We start from the raw sequence: 11,555 nt of genomic DNA on the forward strand, positions 1-11,555 counted from the left end.
CAGGTTAGGATGTTCTGTTTAAAATTATTATTTACCCCAAAGTTGGACCATATTGTAAAATTCGGCTCTTGGACGGAATACTGCAGTCACCCCTGAGGGATTTTCCTCTGGAGGGTGGTTGCCTAGCTTATCCTGTGAATGATATTTGGTGCCCTAGGAATTATCCTGTAACAATGGCTTTTGGTTTTGTTGTTAGCTTTAGTATAGTGTTGTTTGGGAATGACCTGTGTTTCATTGTCCCAAATTTGTTCTCAGGGTTGGAGGTAGGCTTAGCTAGGTATTATATCTTAGGGTGATTGAGCTAATCTTCACATAGCTTTTGTGAACCCCTGTTGACCGGACCCCAACAGCGTGAGCATTGGAATCAATCATTGGGCATCAGCTACATCAATCGTAAAATGCATGCATCCATGTCAATCATGCCGCATCATTCACAAAGCTTGAGCGTCGGAATCAATCATTGGGCATCGGCCACATTGATCGTAAAATGCGTGCATCCATGTCAATCATGCCGCATCATTCGCGAAGTGTGAGTGTTGGAATCGATCATTGGGCATAGGTCACATCGATTGCAGAATGCGTGCATCCATGTTAATCATGCCGCATCATTCGCGAAGCATGAGCATCGGCCACATTGATCGTGAAATGCGTGCATCCATGTCAGTCATTGATCATAGAGCGCAGGCGTTTATGTCGATCATTGATTGTGAAGCATGGGCATCTATGTCAATAGATGCTATTGACATAACTATTTCAGACTCTAGATACTTTAACTATTCAGACTCTAGATACCCTAACTACCTGCTTCCCCTATCAGGACTTGGAATTTAGGTGGAGGAAATAACTCTGACTTGTCATATTCTGCAGAAGTTCAAAAAGCTAGATGTTCTGTCAGCACCCAAACTACTGAACCTACTCAGCAAACTGTTGAAGCTAAAATTTCTCTCGCCCAACTGATTGATCTTTTATCTCATGTTCTGTCACCATGCAACAACTCAGATTCCACTGGCAAAAAAGAAACCATTACCAAAATAGCTGCTGAAACTTTCAAACTAAATCCATCAGCTGAGGCCTACTCAAGGAACACTTGTCCTCTCTGCTTGGCGGTGCCAGAAACATCCCAAAACTGGGTCCATCTTGGCTGTGATTCCCAGTGAAGACTTTGCACCTGCACCCTGGAGACAGCAATTGGATGACTCAGACAGACTTACTGAGGATGGGCAGATTACTTCCTTACCAAACCTAGGTGAAGCTATCTCTAAGAAAAAAAAAATCTACTCACTTCACCCTTCTCCTGTAATAGAGGGCAAGCACCAACTTAAGACAATGGGTAAACAGCAGAGGATTTTTCTCAAAGCTGCAGTCACCTCACTTAAGCATAGTCCAGTTGGAGAGCTGAAAATAATACAATGGAATTGCCATAGTCTGTGTAACTAACTGAGTAACTTATAACTGTTTCTGTATACACAAACCCTACATTGTCTGCTTATCTGAAACATGGCTATCAATGGGCTATGAGCCCAAATTTATTAATTATACTACTATTTATAAACATAGAGGTGATGTACAGGTTGAGAGAAGGGTTGTCCTTGGCTGTTCTGGTGAGAAGTGATGTCTCCCTTTTAAATTTAGATCTGGTACCTTATCCACTGAATAACTTAGAGGTTCCACTGAATAACTTAGAGGTGTGTGGGGGGTAAGCTCTTTTGAAGCCTACCAATGTCCCCTTCTTGATTATGAATGTAAACAACTCCTGCCAAAATGTTTCAGTAGCAGAACTAGATCACTATTCCAGCCAACTGGGTCCATCTTGGCTAAATGCTGTTAACTTTAATGTCCACAGTCCAAAGCGGGAACCAAACGAGGCTTGAAACATCACAGGAAAGAGTATGGAGGACCTTTTGCTGTCATCCAAAATAACTGCCTCAGAATAGCCTTCGGCTGTACAAAAATTACACCTGTCATCAATGGGAATAGAAGTAAACTTTCCTCTATTGGCCATTCATGGGAGTGAAATAGTTTACAAATATTTCCTCTGACTTATTCAGCTGACTATGTTGTTTGTTGTTGTAAAGTTATTCCACAGCCACCCTCAGGCTGCACAATGTGGAATACCTTATCTTACTTATTTTGTACTTAATGCCAAATCCATCTTCTCTTCCCTACAGATCACCATTCCAAGGTTACTCACATCTGGGATATCTCAAATGCTGCCATAGTCTAACACCAACAAACATCTGCTAACAGACTTCTCTCCTTCTTCAGTATCATCTACCACCTCACAGGCTGCTCAACAAATTTATGAAAACCTGGTGCACTCCAAATATTCCATCACACTGCTGCTTTCACAGATGGATTATGCATCTTACAACCAGTCCCTTCAGTGTCTGCAGCATTTAAGGTCACTTCCAGGGGCATTTTACTTAACTGGGTACGGTACTTTACTTAACTGGGTACGGTACTTTACTTAACTGGGTACGGTACTTTACTTAACTGGGTACTTAACTATGACCTGAGGTGGAGGTAATAGAGTCGGAGCTGTTTGCAATGCATGTGGCTCTTAACTGGTCACTAACAAATCTTTCTCCTACTGAAAAGTTGTTATATTTACTGAGTCCCAATCTTTCATTTTACTGATCAAAAAGAGTAGACCAGGCAGCTGCTTGTGTCTAATTTTTGAAATCCTAACCAAACTTATGTCACTACTCTCCTCATGAAATATTTTTGCAAGACATCCCTGGGCACAAGGGCATTGGAGGCAACAAGCTGGCAGATCAGGCAGCAGCAGAAGTATATTTTCTGTGGTTATGCAACTTAATTGCCATCTTGAAGGGCGAGCTAGCAAGACAGTTGAATTTTGATATTACGTATGTCAAAATGAAACAGTTGCAGGCTGAACAATATCAGAAATTCAGGGAAGGGCTGCGGCATTAGCTTAATGAAGGGGGAAGTGGGCAATTGGCCATGGGCTCTCAATAAAAATCGTGCTGTGGAGACAGACTGTGCACTGGTCACAATGGGGTTAAAGCACTCCCAGTTCATTTCAACTAAGTTGACAGACTCTTATGTCTTTGCAGGTCTCCTGAAACCATTCATCACCTGCTACTGTATTGTCCAATTCATGCCCCTGCTCTTACTAATTTTACTAATACTTTAACTGCACTTAATATTCTATTCAACTTAAAGCACCTGCTGGGAGAAGGACCTTTTTCTGTTGTCACCCAGGATGCAATTGTTAATGCAGTTGCCTCCTTTTTAATTTCAACTAATATGCTTTGCGTACTATGATGTGAAGTTGAATACTAGCCTGGTATCTTGTTATTTACTCTTTTAACCCTGAGTGTACTAAACTGTAGGAAGTAACAATTTAAATTTTAATTACATACCCCACACTCAACTGCGTGCTTCTATAATGGAAAAAAGAACACTCTATGCAGTTTTAATAGATTTAGGAATGACTAGCTTTGTGTAAGCAGGGAATGCCTTTTATGAGGAGTGCTACTCTTTCCCCACTTTACCAAGCCTTCCCTATGCTCTGTCATAATCCTAATGGTAGGAGATGGTGTTTTGTCAAGTTGTTTTGCAATCAGAATAGAACTTTCTTGTTTTGGCTGTTGAGCCATTGGAAGCTCCAGGCTGCCCACCCCCAGGCTGGACCTTCAGTTAGCTTAAAATTTCATGTGAGGGGCAATTTAGAGCATGGTTATGACTAATATGGGATTAAATATTGATTTGTTTAAATGAATTCAGGCCTGATACCCAACTAGTAGTAGCATGAAATTTTGTATCACATACCTCAGTATATAACAATATCCGCATGCAATTTATACTGTTATGTATAAATGCAATATTTTTCTCTTTCCTTTGTGTCATTGTCTGTTATATTATTGCATTTTCTATTTTATTATTTTAGTGTATTTTTTGTTCTTAATTTTTTATATTACTTTATTTCTTAATTTTCTTTTCTGTTTATTTTTTTGTAATTTTTTCTCATTTTTTTCTGTTTTATTTGCTACTTTTTCTCTTTCTGTTTTCTTGTGTTTTTTTCTTTCTTTATTCAGGTTTCAGATTTTCAGAACTGTTAGGCCCCAATAAAACCCTGTTTAGGCAAGGGGCTTTGTGGACCAGTTTCCAGTGCTCCTATAAGAATATATAAGAAGATATTAAGATAAGGCTCAGCTTGATTCAGTTTAATGAGAGAAAATATTGCCAGCACTCATGCCTGCCTTCAGACCTTTAGAGCTGCTTTTGAAGACCTCAGTGGTGATAAGTGTAAACCCCTGCTTTGAACCTCCAGCTGTACTATTAAGACTTTTGAACTATAAAGATTTGTCAGCTCAACTCTTTACTTGGGAAGATGAATGTTGCTAGGTGTAAGTTGCAACCTCAAATTTCAATCTTTTATCTGAAAATACCTACTGGTTGCAGCTGCTCAAGCAGGGATTGTCATCAAATTGAATGCAACTTTATTGGATAACTTTTTATTTTTCTTTTATTTTTATTCAGTTCTAGATCTGCCGACAAGACCTAAATTGGTGCACATTGTTATGTATGTTTGGCTCTTCAATTTTCTGTTATTCACTCCTAATAAATCATATTTATTTAACAATTTAATTAATTTTAAGCATTTTCTGTGCTGATAAAATTACAATTCTCAAGATTCCTAATGAAACTTCCAGAGTTCCAGTGTAGGATATGAGAGCAGAAAACTAAAGTCATTCCAAGTTAAGTGCTGAAAATATTAAATGTACAATAGCAAGTCATCCACTGTTATCAGTTGCAAAGATCTACTGCTCTGGAAAACCGAAATGTCTAGAAAACGAAAATCTATTGAGGAAAAAATTCAAATTTTGGACAAAGTTCGGTGTTATGATGGTAGGTTAAATTCCTGGCAATTATCTGAAATGTTGAGTTTGAAAAAATCTACTCTAACTCGTCTGTGTAAGAATGAATCCAAGCTCCGCTGTGAAGCAAAAGAGCTGCCCAACATGAGGAAAAGAATAAGGCTTGGCAAGAATAATGCTTTCAAGAATGTTGAAAATGCTCTAAGAAGTTGGGTAGAAATATGCAACAAGAGAGCTGTAAGTCTAAATGCTGAAATTCTTAAGGAGAAAGCAAAAATTTTTGCAACAGAGCTTGGTTACCCAGAATTCATACCTTCCCACACATGGTTCACAAGATTTAAAACACGCTATCAGATTAAGTTGAGAAGAGCTCCTGGCGAGTCAAGCCTAGCTTCACATCTTGCCAAACAATGGAAGTTTTCTACCATGCCTCAGCTTCTAAAACAATACTCACCTGATGACATCTATAATGCAGATGAAACCGGATTATATTATCGTGCAACACCCAATGGATCACTTAATTTCAGAACTGATGCCTTGACAGGCTTCAAAAGTACAATGGATCATATAACAGTTCTGGTTTGTGCAAACATGTCTGGCTGTGACAAGAAAAAATTGTTGGTGATTGGCAAAATGGACAAATCTAGAAATATTACAGGGCTAAAAATGGAATCATTGCCTGTTGAGTATACATCAAATGAAAATGCATGCATGACTTCCAGCATATTCTCAGAATGGGTTACAAGATGGAATGCAGAACTTGTTGAATGTAACAGAAAAATTGTGCTCATTGTGGATAGTTGCACTGCTCACATGCACCTGCAGAACTTGTCAAATATTCAGCTGGAATTTTTGCCTCCTCTGACCACACCTCTTAGACAACCCATGGAAAGAGGCATAGTAAGAGACCTCAAGATGTTGTACCGCTCCTCTTTAGTGGAGTTCACTATGAAAGCTATTCAAAAGTCTCTGCTTAAGCCAGAATCAACTGCAAGACATGTCAGTTCAAAAATATCCATTTTGCATGCAGTTAGTTTACTAGCAGATAGTTGGTGCAGAGTCAAGAAGAGCACTATTGTTAATAGTTACAGAAATTGTGGCTTTAAGCTTCCCAATGAAAGTGATAACGTAAGTCTGGGCTCAGAAGGAAATGCCAGTTTTGACAAGGAGATTCTAAAAGTAACAAATTTTAAAGAATTCCTAGAGGTGGATGGAAAATTGTGCTGCTGTGTTGATGATGAAGATGACCTCGTGGCATTGATTGTCCAAAACATCAAGGAGCAATGCAGCACAATATCCAACACTCATGACAGACCAGGTCCTTGTATTGCCAGCATCAGCAATGCAGACACCAACGAGGAGGACTTTACAAAGGAAGGTGAGGATACTAGCCCTAGTTTAGAGTTGGACACTTGCTTTGCTTGAGTACTATTTAGTTTTCAGTTGACCGAACATTTTATTTACCTTCCTATTATTCTTGTGCAATTATTACTTGAGTATTTTCTTGGTATTGCATTAAATAATGTTAAAACAAGCCTAATAATAATTTGCAAGCAAAAGCCCTAATAAAATGTGAGGCAAAGTTTTTTTCTCCAAGACCATGCAGATTGCAGCCTACTCATCAATGTTACTAAAATGCACTGTAACTGCCACAATGATTAATTATTTCTATCTGTAACTCCAAGGATATGTTACAAACTTGCATACAAAGAGTACAACTTTTAAAGAAAACTGATGGCCAAAACACAGATTCTGAGCATTTACTCTGATGCAATCAATTGGTTTTCTCTTTTCTGTGTGTTATTTGATTGAAGTCGTGATAATTCCTCAAAACAATAAATAATATGCAGGTTTAGCAGCAAAGTAGATGTGGATGCTTTTTACTGGCACTCTATTGTCATAGTGAGAGCCTGAGAGGCCAATTTTACATGATGATTGGGATCCAATTGAGTTTTCAGTGGAATTCTTATAAATCTACTTTTATTTATTGTGAGCCTACCATGGATTTAGAGTGAATAATATTGGAGACTTTTGATATGAATACTTGATATATTTTCTATAGTATCTGTAAAAAATATTTTAAATGTATTGGTTTATTTCCATTAAATTTTTCAATAGGAATATTGGTCCTAGATATGACAATGCTCTTGAAATTTCTAAAATATGCCATTAGAGTTTTTATTCCTTATTCCAATTTTCATTCCTGCATTACATTCATCATCATGTGCAGTCCAAGAACATTGTTAGCTTTGCCCGACAACCATGATACATTGAGCTGTCACTGACTAGCACAATCAAGTTTCTTAAATATGTATATAGATAAAATGTACATAATGCAATCTTTAGAAATCATACAAAACTCTGTCAGTTAAGACAGAAGGTTTAATAATTATTTCTTTAATCACTTGTGTTATCTGAACTTTAGTTTGGATCTATCCTAAGTCCCAGATTTTTCTAGAGTTCACAGTAATGAAAATGTCACAATTTTGGGTGGCATATGAATTAACTTCTTTGAAACTGACTAACTGCAGGAAAGTCCTATATATATACATGTCATCAGTTGTTGGTTGAATACTATGTATAGTAGTATACATGTTGAATCATACATTGGTTGAAATAAAGGCTGTCAATAAAGAATGGTTTTACCTTAATACTATGTAATCTTGGGGCTGCTCTTTATCTTCAGTGCTGTTAATCAATATTATAGCTTAAAAATGAATAAAATACCAATGTTCTTCATAAATTATTTCCATGATCTTAATTGCATGTAAAACATAACCCATGTGGATGTCAAAAATTAATGTGGCAACTAAACTAATAGATGTGAAAGGTATATATTTCCCAGTAAATAGATTTTGGAACATGAAATTCTGGCCCTTGATTCTCTAAAACTTTTCTCTTTAAGGATTAGCTGCTGCTTAGGTTAATGGTCCAGGTTCCTTAATAGTGTTCTTAATCCTTAATATTGTTAGGCCTTTAATAGTACTGAGCATGAGTTTGCCAAGCTTGAGGAGCATATTTAGTTTAAGCATGGCAAGCTTTTGGCATTGTACAAGTTGAAAATATCATTTTTCCACTGGTTTAGTTTGACTTCAATGAGAGTATACTACCACAAAGAAGTAAAATGCACTTCCTGTCCTTATAGTATAATGCACTCGCAATATGCTTGCAAGTTGCCAATTCAAGTCTGCAGAACACTAAGGGACTGGAAAAATTGGTTTAGCTTCTGTGATTGTGATGGTATTTTTACAGTTAGTATTAATTAGATTCCTAACTTTAATAATTAATTGTGTGCAGGTGAAGAGGTTGTTATCTCATCACTACCGCCACAAATGTTAGAGGAATATTATGTCAAGGAGGAAGATCAAGATGCGGCTGACAACATATCTGTGAAAGAGGAGCCAATGTGCCTCAGCGGAAACCAGGTGATACTTTCACTTGTCATCTTCAATGTCAAACAACATATTTACTCAATGGTAGGCAAAATTTCTTTTTTGAGATTGTAAAGAATTTCTCCCTATGCAGTATGCAGAGAGTTATACTGATCGAGAAATTATTTCACAATGATTTAACAAGGACCAAAGCCAATGACGAATGGAAGTAGTTCTTTCATTAGTTCAGGCTGCAGTCCTTTACATCAAGGTAATCCGAAATTAGAAAAAGGTCAGCTTAATGGGGGCCAAGACTTGAAGTTTTGAGGATGACATACTGTGTAAAGAAATGTATAAAATTAAAATCATGGTGACACTAGAACACTGCTGTGAATATTTCAGAGTTTCAATATTGCATTAATTCCAGAGTAAAGCTCATCGTATTAAATTAAAATAAGTTTACATACAAGGTGCTTTCAGAAATGCTGTTTGATGGCAATAGGCAGATTTCCGTCCAATAATTTGTAGGCAGCTACATTAGATGTACCTGAAAACTGCAACTGTTACAAAGTTTACAGGGCGCCACTGTTTCAAATTTTAAATGCACCACAACATGTTTCAACACCTTGGCATTACAGGTTAAATTGAACAGTTTAAGTAGATTCAAAGACTTTAACATAACCCGCTAATCAAAGTAGACCCAAAGTTTAAGAAGAATTTACGGTTCTGGTCAAGTAAGGGTTTAGTATTTAGCAGATTTTTTGATACAGGGTAACTGACACTAAGTTTGATGGGCCTGCCAAAGCATTAGTAAGGAGGTGGAAAATGCATGCACCATCAACTAAAAAGAATAACTCAGCAAGGGTTGTGCACAATAAATTAAGACCTTGAGTAGAAATTTAGAAAAATATGGCGCAACACTATAAGTAATAAGTATAGAGGAAACTCATCTGACCATTTTTTGTACACTTTTTAGATTAGCTTATCCTTTATTAGAGAGCCGCTGCTCTATCTTATTAACACGAGCCCTCTCCGTTTTTCATTGTAAGCTTCACAAAGCCTGTTTGAAAAATTTTCTAACAGGATTTTAGATGCTATACAATGCAGTGATAATGTTCAAGAGTCTGAAACACTGGTTGAAAGATTTCCCTTGAAAGAATCATGCATGCTTCTACCCATTGTATGTAATAAAGCTGTAGCTAAATAGAATTTTTGCAAGTGATCTCAATGCCAACTGTTGTCACAGGTCTTGCCTGGTTCTGGTGGCGAGAGAGCGCAGCCTTCCATAACTGATCAGCTGCCTACGCTCAGCCTTCCTTGCCCCTCCGTCTGCAAGGAGGAGGTGAAGACTGAGGCTCCTGATGTCCTCCAACATCCCTCATATGATCCTCTAGAACATCCCTCACATGATGCCCTCAATCATCCCACACATGATCCCCTTAATCATGCCTCACACAAACACCACAAACATCCCTCACATGATGCCCTTCCACATCCCTCACATGATGCCCTTCCACATCCCTCACATGATGCTCTTCCACATCCCTCACATGACGCTCTTCCACATCCCTCACATGATGTTCTTCCACATCCTTCACATGATGTCCTTCTACAATCCTCACCTGATCCTCTCAATCATCCCTCATACGAACACCTTGAACATCCCTCACATGCTTTTCCACGTCCCTCGCAGAACATCACGACTGTGGTCTCCGAGGACCAGGTTAGTGGCGCCTTGCTTCATGCCCTCATGTTTGGTGTGGCAGCGCAAGTTTTATTTTCACTCATTGAGGTCTGCTGCCTAGCTTCTTCATCACGATTAAGCATGCCTGTCATGAACCAACTTGAAACTCTTGGTATGAAAAGCAAGGATTTACTTTTTTTCTAGCTTTACTGTACCGTGAAACAGCGGTGATGTTGTGGCCGCTCAGCAAATTGTTCAATCCTGATGGGGAGAATTTCCATGTTAACAAGTATAAGTTATCATTGAGAAGGCCAAAATTATCTGAATTAATAATAATTATGATTGCTCAATGATTAACTCTAAGCACCTTTATTTTTGAAGAAGTGAATTGACCCTTATTGGTTAACAAAAATTGATTATAGTTATAGAATTTTTGCTTTAGCATCTCAGGTTGTACTTGATGGAATTATAGATAGCTAGTGTTACCCAAAACATTTGTTGGAAGATAACATTCCATAGAATTTATGAAAACTCATGTAAATAAACGCATTATTTACCATATAAGACATTACCTTAGGACTACCTGGAAATGAAAATTTATACAGTGACCAAGCAAGGTTACACTGAGAGGTAATCATTAACTAAGATGTTATATAACAATAAAATTTATTTGCTTTTACTTTATTGTACCTCCCTCCACAGCTACAATTACCTCCACGTCTCGAGCAGCGCTTAGCCATCAAGTTCTGCATAGGGCTTGGCAAATCAGCTGAGGAGACGCTGGCCATGATACGACAGGTGTTCGGCAGCGAGAGCCTGCCAAGCAGCGCTGTTATGAGATGGCACAAGTTCTTCAGAGAGTGTGCACAGCTCAACAGCCGCTGACCATGATACGTGGCGCGTACGTCTTGGATCAATGTCCGTGTCAGAGGGAAGCCCAGCGATCAAGTGCTCTGTGGTGACAATGCAGCGCGCCTCACCCGATGCGTCGACAGATAACTCGCTAGTGTCAGCAATATTATTAATCGCGAGCTGATGACCGACATACGTGACTAAGTTCATGAGGGTACAGTCCCTGCTCCTCAGTATCCCTACAGTGCTTGCTCTCTGGCCTTCTTACCGACCAAGCTACAGCCCTCGCTGGCACAGCTGCCGGCTATCCTCGCTCCCCCAGCCATCTACAGTTCCCTCCAACAACCTCGGACATCGAAGCCCGAGACTATTTAATAAAAAAATCATTAATTTCCCTAGCTTGTCGGTCATAATTCCTCTTTACTTAGATCTACGTATGTTTTATCAATAATATTTATGCCCTGATGACTTACACTATTTTGGTTGCTTAGCCGAGGACATGTCAGAGTTCGAGTATATATCAGGTGGTGCGAGAACGATGTTTCGCTGGCTGTTTCCACTCCACTAAACTGTTCACTGACTAACACAATAAAAGCTAGTAGCAGTTTTCACACGCCACCCAGCGGCTAACCGTTCAAACAGCGCTCTTACTATATGCCCTTATTATCAGTACAGATAGAAATGCTGCGCAGCTAGCTAATTGTCGACTAATGCTAAGTCATATCAACGTATTCCATCCCCCTCAAGAGGACTTCCTACGCGTGTCTGTGCTCGTCAGAAGTCCTATGGTATTTCGCGCTACTA

At 38.7% G+C, this 11,555-nt stretch overlaps 1 protein-coding gene across 1 annotated transcript; it reads left to right on the plus strand.

The window, feature by feature from the left end:
• Positions 1-4,035: 4,035 nt before the first annotated feature.
• On the plus strand, positions 4,036-11,555 carry LOC108671431 (tigger transposable element-derived protein 4). Its single transcript, XM_018158979.2, has 4 exons — positions 4,036-6,222; positions 8,142-8,269; positions 9,462-9,938; positions 10,602-11,555. The coding sequence occupies exons 1-4, from the start codon at positions 4,746-4,748 to the stop codon at positions 10,782-10,784; spliced, it is 2,265 nt and encodes a 754-aa protein (XP_018014468.1). The 5' UTR covers positions 4,036-4,745; the 3' UTR covers positions 10,785-11,555.

This window comes from Hyalella azteca, unplaced genomic scaffold (genome assembly GCF_000764305.2).
Source record: "Hyalella azteca isolate HAZT.00-mixed unplaced genomic scaffold, Hazt_2.0.2 contig14881, whole genome shotgun sequence".
Lineage (NCBI taxonomy): Eukaryota > Metazoa > Arthropoda > Malacostraca > Amphipoda > Hyalellidae > Hyalella > Hyalella azteca.